The 24,016-nt window shown below is 33.5% G+C and overlaps 1 protein-coding gene across 2 annotated transcripts; it reads left to right on the top strand.

The window, feature by feature from the left end:
- The first annotated feature begins 8,734 nt into the window (after positions 1-8,734).
- On the top strand, positions 8,735-23,330 carry LOC110028625 (E3 ubiquitin-protein ligase RNF25). Of its 2 annotated transcripts, none has more exons than XM_020730546.1 (7): positions 8,735-8,936; positions 9,287-9,325; positions 9,657-9,794; positions 13,671-13,810; positions 13,887-13,990; positions 15,722-15,843; positions 22,632-23,330. In XM_020730546.1, the coding sequence occupies exons 1-7, from the start codon at positions 8,799-8,801 to the stop codon at positions 23,016-23,018; spliced, it is 1,068 nt and encodes a 355-aa protein (XP_020586205.1). In that variant the 5' UTR covers positions 8,735-8,798; the 3' UTR covers positions 23,019-23,330. The 2 variants fall into 2 exon arrangements, with proteins under 2 accessions (XP_020586205.1, XP_020586204.1); XM_020730545.1 differs by having other exon boundaries at positions 15,707-15,843.
- Positions 23,331-24,016: the final 686 nt, after the last annotated feature.

Here is a 24,016-nt window from a genome sequence, read left to right as displayed (position 1 = left end):
TGTGTGTGTGTGTACTTATAGGTTCGTTGGTAGAGCAACCTCCCCGATGGTCGTAAGTCTCCTCAGATTACAGGTTCGAATTGCCTCGTGGCGAAGTATAGCCTTAAGTCAGGTGATACTAGAATTATTTGCACACCAAGTCGCCCCCAGACTTAGCAGGGGTTGAGCCAATAAGGTGGGCTGGGGACATCACGGCAAGGCCCATGCTTCTAATATATATATATATATATATATATATAATTTGATGGATTTAGGATTTTGAAATTTATTTTAAAACAATTAAAATATCTAAATAATCAATTGATTTTTATATTATAAAATTTTAAAATTGTTCGTGGCTAAATTTTGATCAAAATATCCTTAGTTTTTTCCCCTAGAACCTCATATTAGTCTTAAACAGAGGCAATCATGATTGGGGTTTAGTTAAGGTTTTAAATTAAAATTTGATTTTATTATGATTTATATTTTTAATAAAAATCATAATTAACACTTTGTTTACATATAAAACAGTTGAAATTATAACCTATGAAAGTAAAATAAAAATATATCAACATTTTAAAAACATAATCACGAGATGTGTTGGATTAAAGTTTGGTCATGTAATAATCTCAAGATCTATATGGCCAATTAAAAATGTTGTATGCAAATGGTATGAACTTATGGTTGTTGATTTCACGAGTAGCACTTTAGAGAGGCAGTGTTCATAAAAGTCTGGTCAATCTTAAAGTTTTAGAGGGTTTTATCCATGAGGGGCAAACCTTTGATTTTAACACAAACATGCTACATTTTGACCAATAATATAACATGACTTTAACAAGGCAACAGATAAGAAGATCACAAGAATGGTTAACCATTAAGGCATTAAAGTTAGGGCTTCCTTGTTAGAGTGAATGACATTACAAAAAATATATATTTAATAAGGGAACCTAAACAACATGTGTAAAATCATAGTCAGCCCAATGTTGTAGTGAATTACATGATAACAAAAAATGTCCAACAAAAAATAATTATGAATAGGGGATGCCACCAAGGTAGATGAGAATCATCATTTTATACATGAAGATATCCTGATACTCAACAAGGGCACAAATGTCTTGAATTGGTAATAAATATAAAGCATTTGACATGGTTGGCTTTAAATCATGGCATGACAGTTTAATGAAAAGGAATAAAATAAGAAGTTTCAAAATTCTTAAATTTGTGACAAGCTTTGAAGTCATGTAGAGCCATGCTAAAGAGGCACTAACAAAATTTTTAGAGATATTGGTATGTTTAAGGAGGCAAGAAAGATGAAAGCACATGCACATGATTAACACAATATATGACCATCCCACCATGATGCAATGCTAGAATGTCATGTTGCTATTAAACTTCGTCAAATCCCTAACCACTATCAACCACAATTCAATATAGACTATGTAGTAAACCTTGGTCAGATAACTCTATTTTTGAATAAATATTTGTAACTAATATTATGTGAAAAATGTAAGAATTTATTGAACATATCGGCATAAGTTCAATCCAATAAGAAAAAATTTCTTAGATCTTTGAGCTATTCAGAAAAACACATCAAAGTTTAATTCTTCGTCACTATTTTATTAGAAAGTATAATACAAATGAACTAATCAACAAAGATGATACTACCAATAATTTGGACACCTAGAGCAAAATGAGTAATCTTAACAAGGTTATAATCACTCTAATGATGAGGATGTTGAATAGGAGAAAAGATTATTATTATTTATTTATTAATCAACAAACTATATTTACAGTGAATCACCTGAACCACGCCTTTACGGCGATGACATAATCATTTAAGTAAAATACATTGAACTGGATGTCACACTCAACGTTATGTGGATGTATGAAAGGATGGAGTACTAATTAGAAAAGCAAAGTATGATAAGGTCATATGATTAGAGTATATTAAAAAAGGGAGGCAAGAGTGCTTAGATTAGGGTCTTCTTATAGTGCCATGAGATAACTGAACCAGAGTGTGACCAAAGGATATTGCTTTCAGAATAGTCATATCCCCCAGACTGAACGCTTCTCAAAATCAACCTAAACCATTGCAAATGAATAATTATGTTGTTCGATGTAAATAAAATGATTCAAAAAATGCCAGATAGCCTTTTGCACCCTAAGAAAATTTAGTACCAACATGACAATGCTTAAGATAAGCCATTTTGTCAATGGTGACACCCTTAATAGATTATTTATAAACTGTTATTCTAATCAAAAGTTAAAGAAGAATTCCAGATAGATCCAATTAATTTAAGTTATTAAAAATATCTGAGGTGATGGCAATATAAAAGGTCAAGAAAGTAGATGAAGGTAAATAAGTTCTATTTTAAAAATCAAAAGTTGTTTGGTTTTTAGGTGAAAAATGAGATGGAGTTTAATGGTTGGAAATCTAATAAACATAACCAGATTGATTGTCCTATTAAAAAGGAGATGATTCAATTTATAGGTGAAAATGCGCAAATGTTGAATAATTTCGGTGTAGTGGCCTTTGAAGATTAAATCAATCATCTATTGGAGATGGTGATAACATAACTTAATAAAAACAATCAGGTTGACATAGAGGGAAATGAAGATGAATGAATTTTTCTCTCATCGAGGTGGAGATTATAATACCTAAGGGTGTGATAAAAGAGTGAAGATGAATGAGTTTTTCTCTAAAGATGAAAAAACTTATTCTCTCATAAAGGTTAAAATGACTCGACTTAAAGCTAGTGAGAAGGTGGTTTAGGCAAATCATGCAAGGAACTAAAAATATTTGGACCATCATCTCTAGAAGGTAGATGTTTCGTCAATTAAAGATAATGAAAATGATGTACTAGAATATTACATATGATAGTAAAAGCTATCCAAATCAATCCTAATTAAGATGCAGACTTATCATAACCTAAGGCTAAGGTAAAAAAGAGGTATCACAAGTTGCCAATATCAACATCTTCCAAGTCTCAACACTCAATCTTTCTAGCATCTGCGTCATCAAGTACACTAGCCATCACCTAGCACATACCATCTAATGTTAGGGGCCATCAATGTCATCAGCCACCTCCTTCAAACAACTTTGACAATCATAATTTCCCTTATTTCATTGTTTGTTATCATTTGACATGATAACAATATTTCTCTACCATCTAACAGCTACCACCATTCACCTTGAGATCGATGTTTGCGTCTGATCTACATGTAATGATAAGATAACACTCGCAAACCCTTTTATATCTTTAACATTCTATTACACAATAAGATTAATATTTTTATTATCATCGTTTTAAAAACAGTAAATCCACTGTTATCTTGTTTAATAAAACTTTAATGTATTAATGTCACATCAAAATGGTTTTGATGGCAAAGAAATATGAATCCTAGAGGGGCAAAACAGTAATTTACTCGACATCCACGGGAAAAGGCAGTTGGGGCCGATGCACCTAATGGAAGCAGCAGAGCATAGATAATTAGCTGATTAGACATCAAATCATTACATCTTCTCAATAAATTTCTCTCTCATCACTATCTCTGAATCATTTATCCAATTATCAGCTTGATTGGTATTAAGATTTGACGTGTCAGATGTAGTAGATTATCTATAATGAAACTTACTAAATATTTATCCAATTATATATATAAACCCTATTATTCCTCTATATATTCCAATTAGGTCAGAAAATATGAGCACCCTAATAAATTCGATGTGGCTATATTTGAAAGGAGAGATTTACATAAAAACCACTAAATTTTTATTTTTCAAAATGTAGGTGTTATAGTATGACTCATATACCATATAGGGACATACACTGAATCGAAGCGGAGCGAAGCGAAAGAATCTGTCCAAACCGGGAAGTTACGTGGGTTGGGGGTGCAGGGGCAAAGCCCTGCGGTACGGTACATGGGTAATGTTGTAATTACGTATTGTGCTTAGGGTTTATTCCTGGGGTTATAAATAAACCTGTTAGTAACCCTAAGAGGTATCCCTCTATTCTGTAATATCCTTTCTAAATATTGAAAGACACTCGCTGCTCTGCTCCTGATGACGTAGACATCTTTGCCGAACTTTGTTAAATCTTTGCGTTCTTCTGGATTTGTGTCGTTCTAGTTTTTCTTCGCCCTAATTTTTTCAACAATACATATAATATATATATATAGTTAAGGGGTAGGCATGCAAATGTATCTAATTAAAACTGCAATTATATTAAAATCGTACGGAGAGGCAGCTGGCAACAGACAATCTATTATGGCAGGAGGGAAGAAAGGTAGCTGTAGACAATTCGCTTATCCAGCGGCGAATATGATGGAAGTCTGGTTCTAGAATTTGGAATCATTTTTATCTAATGCTGCACGGATAATATACTTAAAAGGAGGAGTAAAATATTTAATTGAACGGTTAGGGAGAGGAGGGTTGCAAATTATTGTAGTCCATGTGAATGCAAATATGCAATTTTATGTAGAAGATATTATACTTGTTTAAAAGTCCACGAGATACCACATTATTAATTGGTTGCTAGGAATTTTCATCAGACTATATATAGTCTATTGATGTCATAATGGTAGGATTTGGTGAATTCCATGCAAACATGTTGATTATTATTCCATTTGGGTGAGGTTATGCTTTGTGTGAAGTTCGGAACTTACTCTAGTATATTTTGAGGTTGTCTAGGGTCATGTATATCAAATATTAAATGGGTTTGATGGCTTTATTGGTTCAAGCCCGCTAGCAATACATTCAATGGTCTGTCACCGATCCGATCAGTATCTTTAGAAGTGACGAGCTGCGTGCTTCTTATCTCCCAGAAGAATTATGCGAGCGCCTTTGAAATGCATCTGCATTCTTACTAGTTTACTCGGCTCTAATCTTCAAGCGAGCTAATCTAGTCTAACTGGAGTGCATTGTCTTAGTTCTCGTTCCAAGCTCGCATGAGATGGTTGGACCTTCCAACCAAACTCGTTCACAAATACTTAGCCGGTGATACAAGTTAGACTAATTTGGAACAACAAACTCGTTCACAAATACTTAGCCGGTGATACAAGTTAGACTAATTTGGAACAATAATGTGTGTGTCTATATATATATATATCTATCTGTGTGTGTGTGTACTTAAAATATTGAATTTGAAGAATTTATAAAAAATGATTAAGAAATCATATTTTTTTTACTTTATATTATGTGATTTCTTATTATTTATCTTCTAATTGCTCATTCTTTTTTATGATTTTATTATGTCACTAGTTAAAATTAATATTAGTTTTTTTTCTCTTTTTTTAATAAAGAGGTTGGCTTGTAAGTCAGCTCGAACTCGTAGACTCAAACTTGAGCTCAATTAATTAATTTAGCTCGACTCGGCTTGTTTACATTCCTATTATGGCCTCTACTCGGCTAACACTTAGGGTTGTTATTGAGGCTAATCGAGTCGAGTATGTCATAAATTGAACTTGGGTTGGTCGAATCATAACTTGTTTATGTTCAGTTGGGCTTGACTTGAGCTTTCACATATGTGTTCATATTTGACATGCTTAAATTTTTTTTATGTTCACATTTGATTTCTACTTGATTTGTTTATATTAATTGAACAATCTAAAACGTTGAATGAGTGCATGATTTTTTTATATAAGACTAGAGCTAAAAATTTGAAAGGAGTACTTACTTTTTTTTATATAAAATTATTAATAAGTGATTTTATAAGTTCAAACAAATAAGGTATTGAATAAATTTTAAATTAACATCTAATTAATTTATACTAATAAACAAGTTTTTCTTACAATCAAATCATATTTAATAAGTATCGACAAACACGCTCATTGAAATTAAAAATAATAAGAAATTGAATTATATTTATGTACATATTCATATTAAATTATAATATTTTATTATTAAATATACAATTAAATAAATTCTAATTAATTAAATATTATTTAAATAATACATGAGGAAGAGATATAAGATTTAACTTGTTTGTTTATGAATTATATAAACGAGAAAAATTATGTTCAAATTTTGTTTATTTAAACTTTTGAGTTTAAAAATATTATTTTTTCTTAGTGAGAGATGACCAACACATAGTTTTATGAATAGGAAAAAAAATACAAATCGAGTACTTAGAAACTAAATTGAGCACATCAACAACAAAAATTGAAAACATAAGAAAATAACCAACTAAGAATCTGCATAAAGCCAAGAACTTAAGCATGAATATTATCAAAATCCTTCATATTTAACTAGCTTCAAATCCGACAATTAAATGATATCTTTCTTAAATACTGCTAAGCCAAATAAAAAAACAAATAAGCTGAAGAAAATAGACATAATAATCAAATAATGAGAACTCAAGTTGGATGGTTGAACTGGAGGAATGCATCAGGATTATTATGTGATAGAAAAGTATTGCTTAGACTTAAAAACAAAATTTAATAAGATGGTGGTGAGATCATCAATGCTTTATAGTTTGTAATAGTGACCTATAAACTAGAAGCATAAAACGAAGTTAAGTGTTGATGAGATAAGAATTATTAGGTGGATGAGTGGCTTGACACTTAGAGACAAAACGAGAAACAAATATACCTGGGAAAGGGCTGGTGCAACTCCGGTAACAAACAAGATTAGAGAGAGTTGCCTTGGATGGTTTGGCCACATTAAACGTCGATCATCTGATGACCCATTTAGGAGCGTAGATGTTTTAGATCTGATCTATGCTAAGAAAGGTAGACCTAAAGGACTTGAGCATGTCATATAAAAATGCTCTTAATTTATTAAAACTAAATGAAAATATGACACTCAATAGGACACAATGGAGAAAATTGATTCATTTAGCCGACCCCTCTTAATGGAATAAAAGCTTCTTCTTGTTCTTGTTGTAGATAATGAGAACTCAAAAGAATCCCGCCTTTAACTAAATTGATGGACATAAAAATCAATCATATTACATAATATTCATAAAAGAAATGCATATCAATCTTATCAGAACAAGATGAAATGATTTTAGTAAGTGAAAAACATCCCAACTTCACAAAGCTCTTCTCTGAAAGTCTAAGCATCTTCCAACTAACTTGTAGATGTAATTAAGAATTTGCAATAGTTTTTAAATTGCTAGAAAATTGTGATGATTGTCAGATGCACAAATTAAAGTTTAGAAGTCGGATATGTAAATATATATGATTTGAGTGGTTTGAATGTAAATCTTCCAGTAGTAATTTGTAATGGTTAGAACTGCTACAAATCATATAGAATTTAAGTAGGCATGTGCGTAACATATGATTTAATACCTTGAGATTTATTTCATTGAGAAAAATCAAAATAATGTGAACATACTCCCAAATTCAGGCTAATAATTATTATATCAAGACTAATCAATTCATCATAAATTAAGAAAATGACATCGGCTTATCTTTATACTTTATGATTTGCAACTTAATTTCATTTGTGCTAATTTATATGCTATGAAAAAAAAAAGTCTTTTTTATTTTTATGTATTCACAAGTCTATTCAGATTTTATTTTCTAAGACTTATTAATTTTAAAATTTATTCAAATTTAAATATATTGAACTATATCATTCAATTGGTAGAGAAAATACTTTCCATTAACAAAATAATCAAAACATTGCTACAACAATATAGATTTTTAGAGAGTTTTAATATTAGCGAAAGGGGTGGATGTTGAATCCTTCTAACTAGGATGCAGGGTCACATATCGTTTGTGGGAACATACAAATCGGTAGAAGGCCTTATATTGAAGAGAAGATGACAGAAAGAAAGAGGAATGAATGAGATTCCTTTGAGGGGATCTTAGCAAATGCATTAATTTTTGATCTTTGGAAATCCAGAAAGAAATGGCTCTTTGAAGATTCACTGAGTTACAAGATGCCCAAGAGAAAGGGAGAGAGATAGGAAGCTAAGGAGAGAGCTTTTTTGGGAGTAGAAGGAGATTCATTAATCGACGTGTTACATATTCTTATTTACATGATGCATTTCTATGGTATCTTGATGGAAATATTGTGATGTTAATACTACATATCGTTGACTAATATTTGAAATTGTCTGTAAGGCGGCCATCCCCAATATCTAGGTGAATGGACCGAGTCCCCAATGTTCTGGCAATATCTTTTAAAAAGTGAATGTTCTTAACTGTCATGGTGACTTTCTTGAATTGCTACCCTCGTATAGGTGGGCTAGGTTCTTCTCTCGAAGAAGGTGAGCATGAACGGATCCGCTTCGTCAGGTGAAACTCGATTCAATCATTTTGATAGGTGTGTTTGATTCAGTCACTTCAACATGTGGGTTTGTTTCTGCCACTTCGATAGGTGGGCTCGACTCAGACACTTCTAAAAGTGGACTCGATTCAACCACTAACAGAATAACTAGACTAGCAGAATGGCTAGATTCAACAAGAGAATTTTTGACAAAATTTTCTGGATAACCTTGTTTGCGTATAGAGATAAGTTAATGATTTTTTTATTACTAATGATTAGTATAGCTTGTAGGGCTTTGTTGTGGTTAAAATCATTGTAATTAATAGTAGTTATTTAAACCAAAGCATGATACAAAACTTAACAATTTGTTAAATCTGACTGTAGGCCGGATTTAAGGATTTACTCTGTCGTCCTCGAATGATAAATCAGAATTTTTATTAGCTGTGATGTAATCTTTGAATTGTAATATTTGATGTCAAAGGAAAGGAAAAGGTTCATTAATTTAAATGAATATTTCTCAAATAATTAATCATGGTGATTTTATGACCGACAATGACTACATCGAACTTCGAAGACGGTCTGATTCCTATCGTTGACGGCAACAATGGCGGAGGATGATGTACGGCTTGAGTTGGAGGCTGTGCAGGCTGTCTATGGCGATGATAGCCATCTAATTTGCGACTTTCCGCCTCATCTCACCGTCCACATCAAGCCGCGTACAGCCGACGACTCATCGCAGCAGGTCTTACCCCTTCATTTTTGTCGGCGATTTGGAGTCTAGGTTTTTCATCTATTTTCGATATCGAATGATTTCACTTTTGATAGAGCTTTGTATGGTAGGTTTTTGAATAGAGGATCATTTCTTCTATCCGCTAATCGCAGCATCAATTTCATTTGCCAATCCTAATTGATTTTAATTTTGCTTTATTGTTTTACGAGATTGATTATGGTTTAATCAGTGAAAATTTCTTTATGTGACTAAATGTTTGTAGGTGCTGCCTTGTCAGCAGAATCCCTTCCTGTCTACCCAATTGCCCAAATACAAAGTGGTTTTTTATGAATTTTTGACATGGTGTTTTTTTTTTCTTGCAGTTCGTAGAAGCGACCATTGGAATAAAAGCAAACACTAAGGTATTCCTTCAAGTCATGTCAATGCAATGCATTACCTGATGAAGTAATTTTTAAAATGAAATCAAAATCTTTGACAAAAGTTGGTTGTTGGTTAGCATTTGATATCAAATATTAATGGGAGAAATGGTTTGCGAACCTGTCTCTAATTTTGTTAATCCAAAGAATTCTGTTTAATTTCTGCAGATTCTTGCAAGTAATTGTTGCCATAATATAATATTGTAACATCCATAGAATATTTGAGATTGATTTCATATATTTCATCTGTCATTTTTAAATCCCTGAAAGAATTATTATACCATATAATTGGGACGTGACTTTCATACTTTGACAGTACCCAGAGGAACCTCCCCACATATATATTACTTACATGAAAGGAATGGATGATAGCCGTCAGGCTCATTGGATTACTAGCATACGGAAAAGGGCCGAAGAACTCGCTTCATTCCCAATGCTTGTAGCACTTTGTGAGGTATTTGTTTTCTCACGTTTCATTTAAATCTTAGGTGAATTATTCAACTAATGATATGCTCATACTCTATATATGTTAAAATTTGCATTATATTATCTTGTAATTGTACCTCATCATTCGATATTTATTGTTTATTTACACTAGCCAGTATTCTATGAACAAAATGGCTTGCAAAATGCTACTAAATTTTATATAAATATTTAATTTGGAGCATGATAAGCTAGGAAACTGATATTTGTATAAAATGAAGTCTCATGATGAAGATGGATGTTAAGAGCTAGTTGGAGTTGTGATACAAAAGTACTGGGCCATCAGCTGTTACTTATAGTTACATGTTTTATATAATTATCAAGCATCCTCAAACAACCTGAAAAGTGTTTTATATAGGATCGGTCCTTAATATAATGCACAAATATTGTAGAAGAATGCTAATTATATCTACAACACGTGTGGCAATAATACTGATGGAAAGCCATGTAAACAGCGCCAAAAGCTAAATAGTGATATTATACAAATTATAAATTAGATAAAGTAGCTAGGATCCATAACTCCAAGCTGATCCTTCATCACTATTCGCAATGCTAAAATTTTGGGTGTAAGAACTAAGAGATGGTCATTGAATTTATTTCCACATTAAGGGTGGCTAATTTGTTATTAAACAATAGTGTCAAATCTTGTTTAATTGTGTTGCCAGTATGTCTCTTAGCAAAATTTTGATTTCCAAGAACACATGTTTCTTAAACTAATGAACTTTCTAGAAGATAGTGATTACACCAAACACTATTGTTCATTTATAAGTATAGCTTTGTCTTTGTCAAGTTTTGTGATACCAATGATAAAATGTTAATGTTGGAATACATTTTGAATAGAAATATTGTATGTATGTATGTATATATGTACACACACACACACACATACATGCATACACACATACATATATATGAATGACCAAATTGTTTTGAAAATTTGTTTTACATAATTTTGATCCTTGGCATACCAAATTTATGATTATTGAGCTTAGACAAGTCCTTATATTTATATGCTGATAGTTGCTTCTAGGAGTTTGATATGAGCTTTTGAATCAGTGAATGGACAACTATTCTTCCCAATAGCATTTGTCCATGGGTACAACCAAGTGCTATTATCTCAATACATATCAAACATTGCTACACGCTGAGCTACAAATTCATAGTTGACCTCAACAAGCTCCCAAGAAAATTGTATCATTTCTAAACTAACTTCACAGTGACCCTTTAAGCAGTCTTAACAATCTGCTTAATGCTACTTTTCTTCACATTCTCTTTTTAAGTGATATCTGCATTCCATGTAATGCTACTTCTCTTCACAATCTTTTTTAAACTGACCTCAACATTCCACAATGCTACTTTTCTTCACATTCTCGTTTTAAGTGACCTCTGCATTCCATGTAATGCTACTTCTCTTCACGATTTCTTTTTAAGTGACATCAACATTTCACATAGTGATACTTGCTCTAATAATCAATTGGGATCCTCAACTAAATAGTAATGCTCAATTATTTGCATTTACAACTTTTTGATTTTATTATGGTCCAAATCAATAGTTGTTGCCATCAAAAGGTCGGGAGAATTGTCTTTCTATGATAAGAAAGGCATGATAAAAGAGAACATACTCAATAAGGAGAAAATATTACAGTAATAAATAGTGCAAATTTATACTATAAATAGAGTCGAGTTTGAAATAATAATAACCAGAGATAGACTTTATTGCCTTGAGGTTATGACATAGCAAAAGAAGCATGACCTACTCCTAAAAGCGAAAATAGTGTGAATTAGATGCAAAAAGTTAGTAATGAGGTTCGTGTTAGAGAGGACATGCATAGGATCCTTAAACGAAAGTATAAATAGAGGTTGTTGATAGAGAGTATGGTTAGAGAAAGTTACTCAAGGGTGGCAACGAGAATATTAATAGAGTGCACAGATGTAGTGCAACAAAAGTCACCAGTGTATTTACCATTGGTGAATAAAGGATTTGACGAAGAACTTTTAAAGGTATGGTGAGTGAGGTTGAGGTTGTTAGAGATAGGTGAGGTCAACTGATGGAGCAATGGGTGTTGAGGTCAGATTAGTTTCAACGGAGTGCATCAAATCTGTTGGTATTGATAGCAGGTCTTATTACCATGGGATGCCAATTCATAAAAGAAATGTTAATGCTGCCTGGCATGGATCAAAAATTGGGTTGGGTAAGAGGAAGATGAGCTAGCAGGCCAGAGGATATCTTTCTTGATTAATAGGTGTTCATGGTTATAGCAATGTAGTTCTTCTCTTTCCTTGGCAAAAGTTCCTCAATCGGAGGCCTAACGGTTTGAGGTTTGAGACTTGGGGATTTTCATGCAGTGGTTGGCTACAATCGAAGTGATGCGGAGTTTATGATTGGGTAGGAGGATGCCAACAAGCTTTTGAATAATGAGACCAGAAAATTCAATCTAAAGGCCACAACGAGGTATTGAGAGATCAATATACTATTTTTCCATTTTTGAAGGAAGAGATAATTGTAAATGACTATATTTTTTCTATATTATCTCTCTAGTTCTAATTATTTGTGTGTCCATATATATTTAAAAGTAGAGAACACTTAAAAAAATACAGTAACTGGTAACTTATTTAACATTAATGAAATATTGTCATAATAAATAGTTCAAATTCCTGTAATTAAGTTAGGTGATTATTTAGATATGGTAACATATATAATCTTTTGTATGGATCGAAGTAGTTTGAGAGTTTGAAATGAGCTAGTGTACTTGTGTCCATGCACATTTCCATTGAACTTAAGCATATAGGTAGCTATAATACACCGTATGATTCTTGCATTGAGTAGTTATTTGTTCTAAAATCTGATAATATATCTGCAATTTAAAAAGCTGGTGGAGTTGGACATTAAAAACTACACAATTTTCCTTTTAGAGTTTTATCATTGAAAGGAAATGTTACTTTCTCACCCTATAATCATAAATAATAACCCAAGGATAGTCTTCATACTCTTTTTTAATAGATAGGGGTGCTGGTGCCATTCAGTGATGGTAGTCCTAATGGTTCTAGCGTGTTCTTGTTTTTGAAATGCAATGCTTCTCGTTGCTTATGACTGCCTGCTGTGTGTTTCTTTGACAGCCATCTAAAATGCTTTGTGGGCAAACGTGAAATTTGAAATCTCAAACATTCTAACCAGGGATGTTAAACAAAACTTGATGTTCACCAACAATTTATGTTCGACTTGTAAACATAAGAGCTTTCACTCACAAACTCACCTGCATCCTCATGTATTTTATGTTTAAAACCATCAACTAGGTTTCCAAGGTAGTGAAGAACTTGTTTTAAGTTATATGATGCTTTACAGGTTATTTTTAAAATTATAGACCTTATTTGCATGAAATTAGTTTTTGTTGGTTTGAAAAATTTTTATGCATTTCATATTAATTATCTCGGTTTGCTGATGGCATTCATCTTGATAATAAACTGGCCAACCACTAACAATATCTTTTTGCTTGTCAAATGTTAACAAACTAAAGCTGGTTTATTCTTTGTGCAATAATCAACTGATCAAGCTGCATATGACCCTAGCTTATTTATGTTCGACCTGTTTACACCCTTAATTCTAACACCCTTTTCTCCATCAAAGACACTAATTTTACTCCCTATAGCGGTTTGATTTGTGAATGAGAGTCAGAAGTTTTATGCTGAAAAAATATCTCCCGAGGATTTCAATATGAAATGCACAACCAAGTAAATGCAGAAAACTTTAGGCCACTTTTAAAGCTACCTACATTTCTGATTTCTGATTTTAGCGATATGTGATCTGCATGTCATTTGTTGGTGCATATCTAATTAATTTAATTTTTAGGAAGCGGTGGATCTTCTTACAAATATGAACCATCCTGAAGGAAATTGTCCTTTATGTTTATACCCTTTGGTTTCAAATGATAGATCCGGTACTTCATTACCCTTTATGAAGTTGATGTCGTGCTATCACTGCTTTCACAGGTTAGTTGGTCTGTTTTTCTTGGGATGTACTTGAGAAGTTATAATTATAGCTTGATTTATATAAAACTTCTTTTAGTGAATGCATGATACGTTTGTGGAAGTGGACCCAAGAGAAATATGGAACCAAAGAAATAAACCAGGCATTGGAAACTTCTCCTGAATCAGTTGAAGTCCAAGGAGGTATTTTTGATGCATGATAAGCAATTTCCTATCTTAAAAATTTGTTGGCATCTTTTTTTAGTGCTTTGAATAATTAGACGGTCTGTCTCTTCCAAGTTTTCAGTTATAATACAAGCTTTTTTGTTGAATGCAGAGGAAATTACACATGAATGAGTAATACTCGAATTTTAAACCTGTTGGTGCTGCTAGTTTTAATATTCAGGTTTATACTGCTTCCATGTTATTCTCAAGTGTTCTACCTTTGTAGGAGAGTGGCCTGTTACACCTCATAACTAAGTTGAACATGCAAAGCTTATCACAAGTAAAACTTCAATTCCTCTTTTTCTCTCGCAGCATTCTTGCCAAAGCTCTCCCTCTTGCACCCCGTAGGCTGTTTTCACTTGTAGCATCTGAATACTTCCATTATTAGAGGACATACAACATCATTCATATTTTTTATTTCAGTGCAGCTAAATGAAAAAAGGATTCAAAACTTTTTGATACATTTTGGGAATAGAGACAAATGATTGGGATAATGGAAGGAAGGTGATAAATAGGTCAAAGGTTATATAATAGCGAATGGGACGAGCAGTACAACATTTATTACCTTGGAATAGGGCAATAGGTAAATGTAGATCATAGAGCTCATTAGTGGAAATATTTTTCAGTCGAATCGGATTGCGTGATTGGAGTTTTTGTTGATACAATTCAAGATCTTCGAGAATAAATCTGTAAACGGGTAGTAGTAGGTAGAGGAGCTTATGGATGAAGAGGAACATATGGTGAACATGATTCATAGATAGAAGATGGAGAAAAATATGCGGTCTCGTAAATATTACGTCAATTGAAGTGTAAAGACGAAGAGAAGGATTCTATCTCTTATAACTAGAAATTCTCAAGAAATATACATTAAATAATATAATGAGAGAGTTTGTCATACCAACAGAAAGCACGATAACAAGTTATATAGAACTAAATATTCCAAGTGTAATAGGAATACATAGTTTGACCAAGATAGAAAGTGAAGATGGGCGAGCATTATCAAGAAGAAAGGAGTGATATAATTGATAAGATAATAGACTCTGAAGTCTTCATCCCTTGAAAACCAAGAGGTTTATTCATATGAAATGTGAATGTCCTTGTAGCATCAAGAAGATGTTGGTTTTTGTATTTAACAACGCTATTTTGTTTAGATTAACAGTTAAAAAGTTTAATGAATAATACTGTTGGCAGGACATTAGGTGTGAAATTGAGACCATGTGAGTATTGTCAAGGTGTAAATTATTTATTAAGGTGGAAAATTGGACTTATTTTTTTAGAGGTGAGAAGGTAGGGGCGGGGTGAGGGTTGACCCCACCCAATGACTTGTTATAAAAAAAAAAATTGTGTATTATTCAATAGATATTCTTTGTTAATGTTCTAGGATACTTGAATATAACCTAGTCTCCAAGTATGAAAAATCTTTCAATGATAGTTTTATTTGCCAATTGTATTATCATGAGCCAATACTAATTCTTTATATACTTTTTTGGTCCTATAATACAATTGTCTGATCAGAGCTTCATGCAGTTAGCTTTTAGTAAATATTTCAGTTTAGGAAGTTTCATAGCTGTAGCAATAGCTACGATTATTCTATTTATTTTGTCATATTGAAGAAACCATCTAGAAAGTTGGCTCAACATCTGTAAGGATGTATAGTTATATGGTTTCTTGCTAATTTATAGTTATAATTGTCAGATGATACCTCTACAGCTCAAGTGATTCAAGGTAGCACGAATTTGCAAAAGGCAACTTGCCCAGTTTGTCGTCAGGTGTTTGATGCCAAGGATATTGAACATGTTCTTGAATATCTTGTGATAAACTCATCTATCGCGGTATGAATGTTCTCTTCACTCATGTAAATTTTGGACACGTCCTTACCACGGCCATTTTCTTAAAGTGATTTAGTTTTTACTTTTTTTTTGTTTGTTTACCACTTCTCAGCGGATCTTCAATTAGTCATTCAAGCCTTTTCATGTTTTTTTTTCTGAAATGTAAATTACATAATAGTTCTTTTGATTTATGATACATGATTATCTTGGAAAAAGCTAGAAAACTTAATAAAAAAATGGAAAGCATGAGGCTTTGAAGTATAGATTACTCAAAAGCTAACTGAGGCCTCCTGAAAAGTTTAAAATCTCTCATATGATGGTTATTTATTTGATATTAACAACGCTAAAGTGCAACTTAATTTTTTACCACTTTCAAGGAGTCCTCTTGCAATTGGTTCTCACATTTGTCACATTGAATGATTACCTGATTCTCTAGTTCAAAAGAAAATTCATCACATAACTCACCTGGGCACATAGTACTTTGAAGAACTTCAGGGTCTTTTTTAAAATGAGACAGGAGTTTGGCGAATTGCTAAACTTTATCCTCCTAAAGGAGATGCTTGTTGTAAACAATTTAGAGTTGGCTATGGCCCAAGCTGCACTCACTCGATATCTATGTGAGGGATTTTTTCATTAGGCACTCGGCCAGGAGTAGCCAAGAATTTTGGCTGAATTTCTTAAGCTCATCAATAGTCTTGTTAATGCATAAAAATATAATTGCATTTTGAGTGCTTCATTATTAAGTCGGCCAAAGAATTTTAACTATAAAGGAAAATTTCAGCGATTTCCCAATTTCAATTAATTTGATCTAGAGATTTCTCGATGGAGGAGAGGTCGCATTATTGTCAACAGTACCATTAGGGACCATATCATTGCGGAGGATGAGTAAAGAGTTCAAATCCTTATATTAATAGAAGAAGGGGGTTGTCTTCACCTACTTGCCAATAACCGACTGTTACCTCACTGTGAGCTCCAATTGCTGAACTCTTAGTAGTCATTTAAAACAAAGACTACTTCAAGGGACGTATTGAGTGCTCATATGAAGATCCATTGAAGTATTGTATTTTTTATGAGGATCATAGGTGTGGCGTGAAAGAACGTGACACATACTAAATCCTGTTGATAAGGTTGGAAAGCTAGAGGAATTTATTTTTGTCTGACCCTAGGAGGAGACTCAGGAAAGTATCAATTGTGGAGCAAAGAAATGAGCTTATTCCAGTACAAATGATTTATATTACTAAAGTAGTACTTGTCATTCTCGGCGGATTAGGAGAAGAGACTTCTCGTGCTAATCTCAAATGACTTTGATTGGGAGAGATGAACAATGAACTTAACATTTATATCAAAAACTTTACTTGCAAAAGCGTTGCCTTTCACTTTCATTAAGACAAATAAACCAGTGAACAAAGTCCTTATAATGATGTAATTATTATCATATTAGCAACATTTTAATCGACTCTAGAAGTTCAATGAACATTATATTCAAAAGTTGAGAAGATGAATTGGGGCATTTCTTGTTTCAGAATACTGGATCTCTCTTCAACATTTAAGAGAATTAAGAGATAAAAAAATGCTTATGTTGCCATTTCACATAAAGAGAAAGGGAAAGCTAATTTACAGCTATGACCTAATTCATTATTGTAGGTGACTGTTACGATTCAACCACGAGATTGACACTCTTTTCTATAAACATTAGGACAAGCACAATATCTCTTCAATAAATTAAACAACTCCACAAGAAAACAAAGATAAACACCTACAATTTCAGAGGTAGGTGATCTCTCCCAATTCCTACAATTTGAGAGGTAGGAAATCTCTCCCAAACCTAGACCTAAGACTTACAACTTAATATAATGCATCAATACTAACTGTAGACATTACAAGCCTGTTTATACATAACAATAATAAAAGACAAAATTGCCCTTAGGCGAACAAAAGACAAATCTGCCCCTAAGCTAGGCACCCTAATAACAATACACCCCCCCAACGCCCCCTCGCATTGACTCCCATAAGTGGCCTCTTCTCTCGACCTCCTTTGTTATTGCTATCAAATGGACGTGGTCGATATTCCTCATCATTGTAATCTTCCCCGTGGAACGGATTCAGATCTCGTCCAGGTCTTCTCTTTGACTATCGCAATCATTGTCGAAGGAAACCTCTTCATGGTTTCCATCATCCAGCTCGGTCAGTCTCCATTGTACACGACAGATTTCTCGTTGAATCTCTTCCTGGGTCGAGTCCCATGTATCTCTTTGTGGTGGCATGGTTAGGGCTGGGAATCAGAAGGAAAAAATATTGATGGAGGTGGACTGGGTAGGGGCAGATGCTAGAAAACCCTAGGATGAGACTAGGGTTGAGCTAGCTCTGATATCAAATGATACCGAAACTAGTTATGATGTAGTGGAACAAAAAAACAAAATTTTATTAATATAGAAATAAGGTTAAAACACGACTCAAACAAAAAGATAATACAATAATAGACTAATTTCCGGTTATGCCTTCTGGAAGAGATCCGAACACCGTAGCGGTGTGGCGGGGGGGGTGGGAAAGGTGGGAAATGCTGGGTGGCTTTTTGGGTAGGTTAGTATGGTGTTTTGGTTGATTTTAGGTAAACAAGATAGCAAGGTTGTGGAGGGAGTAGAGGAGGCGATAGAGTGGAGGGATATATCGGTGGTAGGCAGCTAGGGCAGAGATAGGGAAAGGTTCGGGGAGAAGTAGAGGAGGAGATTGGAAGGATACAAAACCACCTCGGAGCATGATACAACCAGAGCATCACTTATCGTCGGATACGACCCTAGAAAGAGGGGAAAAGGACTCCACGAGAGAGTTGAAGAGAACACATCCAGAACTGACTCCCACACACATAGAGGACAACGATTTGCAGACTCCAAGGAAACTTCTACACAAAAGGAACAGGGGGATGGCAAGAAGAATCCAAAAACATTGTAACAGCCTGTGAAGCTTCCCTGGGTCGCGAAAGTTGACGCCTCATATCGCCTTCGCAAGAATTCGCGATCCCCACCCTGCTTTTGCCGTCGCGATGCATCACAGAGGAATTTGGTCCTGTAGGATGATCAAAGGAAAATATGTTGAGATTTTCATACTTATTTTATACTGTTTTTGATGATATTGTACTTTAAAGAAAGGTATTTTTGATGTTTTGTTGCAGGAATGATGAATTAGGGTCATTGGAGCAAAAAAATGCAAAAATGAGCGAATTTGGAGCGAAAATGACCAAAATGTGAAGAATAGAACTTGGGCGCCGACAGCGAGCCCAACGGCGCCAACGGCGAGATTTTCCCGATACTTCAGAATTAATTCACTTAGAAGACCCGCCGACAGCGCCTCCAAGAGGGCCCGCCGCCGGTGGGATGGGCGGTTTTGTCCAACCAGGCTTTGGATGAGGACGAATTTTGGATGGGTGCTTAGGCAACTCTTGGGAAAGCTCATCCACAACTTTAAAAGAAGATTTTGACCGAAAATTGAAGAGAGCCTGGAGGTTTTTGAGGTTAGAAAGGTCCTGAAGGTTGAGGGAGACTCAAAATTGAAGTGTGAAAAAAAGTGTATATAGTCTAAATTGTGAGGAATTCTTCGAGAGATTGTAAGAGTGGAGGGAAAGTGAGAAATTTCTTTCTCCTTGCCGCTTCGAAGAGGAATTCTGTGTGCTGTAAAGAAGGAAGAGATTCAGAGGAACTTCGAGGAGTTTTCTTGGGGAGAAGTTAGAGATAAGTTTATTTACTTGTTGTAGTTGTATGAGTTTGATTTTATATATGAATTCCGAGTTTTGTTGTGTTTTCCCCATGAGATCTGAGTAATTTTCCCTGCCTTTCTCCTTGTCTTGAGATTTGTGAAATGTTGATTTGAGTTGGTGAAGTAATGAAAATGTTTAAGAAATTGTGATGATCTTTTCACTTCGATCTTAATTTACTTTCAATATGGTCAATTGATTTGTTAAAATATGTTAAGTTTTACAACTAATGTGAATATTACATCCAAGATTCAGAGATGTCAAAACTCTTGAAAATTGGGTGCAAATAAATAGGGAAATAAAATTATCGAGCGTAGAATTGGAGATTTTAGAGTGACAGACTAAAATCTCCAATTCGGTTCTATCATTTGGGTGCTGAAGTGTAGATGTTAGCTCTCAGGCGAGGGGAACGTGGGAGCTCCGAAGTGAGAGCCGGTATCCTCCCAACCTAGCCGCAAATTCAGTAAACAAGCGTAGGATTAGTCAATATTTTTTATGTCTGGACCAAAGGATAAAAAATAGGTATGCTTCTATTTGACACAATACAAATTAAACTGATTCATTTTATCCATTCACTATAATTTCTTAACAAGGAGAAGAATGTTTTCTTATATATTGAATATCACATTAAAAGCCTCATTAGTATAATTAGTTATTTAAGAGTTATTAAAAAATTACATATTTATTTTAATTGTCTATTAGTGACAGATAAGCAAATTGAATTTCATTGTTGCGATTAAAGTATTGCTTTCCTAAAATTTTAGTTCGTAGTTCTAATTTTACTCCCTGTGGGATCGATATCTAGGACTTCATTAGAGCCCTATATTACTTGAATGATACGTATACTTGCGTTGATAAGTGTGACTTTACAATTATTGAATATTTATTACATCCATCTTTATCGAATATATAACTGTTATTAAGTTTTGGTACAGTTGCTGAGGAATTAAATCTTTTAGCAGCAGTATTAATTACTTATATTTTTAAGCATATATAAAGTCGCTGTCATGGGATCGAAGCACCCTGCTTCGGGGGGCATTCGGTGCCCGCACCCGGGCATTGTTTAGCGCTCGCTTCACTATCAGAACTTAATGGATGTTGAATAATTTCTTCAATAGAAAAATCTAATAGATATTGGGTGCAACTCTTTTCTTAATGAGTTTAAAATTTTCATAGAAATACTTCAGGACTTCCTCTCGGTGGATGAGAATACAACTGCACAAATGCTAATGGGTCATTCATCGGCCGTCTTCATAAAGATAAAACTTCCCCAATTACTTGCCTATTTCAATGCTTTGATTTTTAAATTTCTTTTGAAAGAAAGAATTTTTCTTAATTTCTTTCACTTAAAATAGATTTTTTTTTCCGACGGGGTAAGCACTCGAATCCGACATGTTGGGATTTTTCATTTAGTTTTCAACCAATGTGCTAGGCATTTGGATATAACTTTAAGTAGATTGTTGAAAAGATCTATATTCCATTGGATTTGTCATCTTGCAAGAGAGCGGAGAATGTAGTTATCAAAGCAAAGGAGCTTGAAATGGTTTGAAAATTCAAATGACAACTAGCATGTTAGCCTAAAGAAAAAAATTAAATCTAAAGTGAAATTTTGCATGATAAAACAATCAAAAGGCCAAATCACAAAGTTTCCATCATTATAATGGTTGGTCTTTGCGATTAGTGAGAAATGAGAGAAGGCTGAAGTTAGACTTCAGTGAATTCTCAACAGAGCATTCGCAGACCAACTTGATTGGAAGAAGAAAAGTTAGAAAGGGTTGTGAAAAGAACTAAGATAAAAATATGAACAAGGGTCAGAATCTAAAATTTTACCTAGGAAGATGTAGAGTTGTGCACCAGAATATTAAAATCCATAAGAACATGTTTTATGCATTCAAAATAGCAATTTTAGTGAAATCATCAGCTAAATAAACATTATTTCTTTTCTAAAACTGGGGGTTTCCTTAAGAATGTACACTTGTAATTACTAGCATGATTCGCTCTCATTAAAATTCCAAGCAAAGTACTTTTTCTTGAGCAATCACAAGTTTAATTGTCTCTGTATTGGGAAGTTTCTATTAAATCTTAATTATTCTCTTGCTCTTTTTTGCAATAAATTTCAATAATGGAAGAGAAGAGAACTAAATATACACTATAAATATCACAAAGATCAGCGGCATGTTTCAAATTAATTCATTAAGGCTAATTTTAACTCCACTAAAGTAGACGTTTTGTATCCGTAGGACATATAATTGCCATATCAATATATACTAATCAACTACAAGGAGAATTCACCTCATTGTTCATTCTCTCATACCCGCTCCAACATTTTCAGTCAAAACTTAGAAGCTACTCACATTCCTACAACCAAGCAAACATCTTCATCCAAATCGATGACATCAACCATTAAGCCAATGACCATATCTTTTGAAGGCACTCGTTTAATTAGTTGTTGTAATTCGGCTATATGTCTTCTATATTTTTCATCAAAGCATGTATTTGCCTTTTCTGAAGTGCTCAAGCCCATCTAAACTTTGAAATATCGATTTTTTTTTTCTTCTATTGTTATTAGTACTAAGAGGACTCTGATATTGCCTACAAACATCTTTGGATCCAACAATAATTACCCCATCTATTTATAACTTTTCTTCTTCTCAGTCCATACATCTTTTCATAAATTTTCTTCGTTTGTTTCCTAATTTTTACCAAACAATTTCTATGTATTTACATATATAACACCAAAAGTTTGATATTTGCATTCAAAACACTTTGACGTCATAAACCCATACATAAATATGTATTTCACTTTAAAAAATTTAATAATAGTGATACTGTTTTTGTGATATTAAAGATTTGACTGTCATGTGTAAATATGAATCTTTAGAGATTAGACATGTAAATACATAAAAATTGTGTGGTATATATGTAAATACCCCTTTTATGTTTCAAAAAGGAAATTATGAAGAAAGGTTCTTGAATTTCCATCAGAATGCTTTGCACCTTGTTGCCATTCACTCACTTAACAATCATTGCTTTGCTTCTTCAGAATCCCATAGAACCAGCGAATGATGAGGAAGACAAAGCAGTTCTTTATTCGGATTTGGAGAACAAGAGAAGACAATATTTTGATGCCATTCTAAAACTCCAGCAGGAAAAAAAGGGTCTGATTGAACCTAAAAAAAACCTCGTAATAATGGCTGGAATGTTCTTACCCGAATCTGTCGAGCCACCAATTTCTTCAGCAGAAGAAAAAAATGAAGAATTTACAGACCAACCTGGCAACCATGGCTTGGAATTGAAGGGAGGCCCCTCCATGAAAGCTTCTCCAAGCAACTCAAATAGAAGGAGAAAGGGGAGTTTCAGAGGTAAGACTAATACAGAATCCAGCAGAAAACAATGGGCTGTGAAGCCAATTAGTACTTCAAAACGATAACAGGCGGATGGATACTGATATATATATGTATATTGAGAAATTTATATACATATCACATAATTTTTATGTATTTACATCTCTAACACCTAACCTTTTGTGTTTGCATTTATTTTTATTGTGAGGTTAAAACTTGAAGTGCTATATTAAATATGAAACTAAAGGTGTTCGATGTGTAAATTCGTAAGAATTGTGTGGTATGTGTGTCAATGCCCTATATCTTTTTTCCTTACTTTGGAGCATTTTGATGTATGAATAATACTTTCAACAGTAGGTAGTATTTATAAAACTATGTCCAGTTGCATTAATTTATAATATGAATAGTTGGTTTCAGGACTGTCAAAACGGCTCGTTGTTCGCGAACAGCTCGCGTTCGGCTCGTTAAGAAGTTCGTGTTCGGGCAAGTTAACGAGCCGAACAAGAACAACACGAACAAAGAATTGTTTGTTCATGTTCGGCTCGAAATACTACTAATTAATTATATATATATATCTTTGATGAGTAATATTTTTAAAAAGTTTAATTGACTACAAGACTGCAAAGATTTAGAATTAATTAAAAATATTAATTAAAATAATAGAATAAAAATTATTAAATTAGATTCAAATGAGGTTTTAATTTAAACAATAATTTTTAAATCTTGCCTCAATCCTTAACATTTTATAATTACGTGATTAAGGTTGTCAAAACGACTTTTTGTTTATGAACAGCTCAAGTGTTCGGCTCGCTAAGCTAATGAGCCAAACACAAACACAATTTCTGAGTTTGCTCGTGTTCGTCTCGTTTACACCCCTAGTTGGTTTTTTGCTTTGTATTTGGATAATATGAATCAACTTAGTTGTGCCGTAGAAAGTTTTGTATTAGTATTAAAGATCTCAATAAGCATAATCCTCTTGTATTTCACTCTTAAAGAGTTGGATGTTAAAAGTTTTTGAGTGATATGCATGTAAATATGAATGTTCAGTTATATAAATCATAAAATTGTCATTCAGTCTTAACTG

This window comes from Phalaenopsis equestris, unplaced genomic scaffold (genome assembly GCF_001263595.1).
Source record: "Phalaenopsis equestris unplaced genomic scaffold, ASM126359v1 Scaffold000517, whole genome shotgun sequence".
NCBI lineage: Eukaryota > Viridiplantae > Streptophyta > Magnoliopsida > Asparagales > Orchidaceae > Phalaenopsis > Phalaenopsis equestris.
Note: the sequence above shows the minus strand (reverse complement) of the source record. Positions and strands in the feature narration are given on the sequence as shown.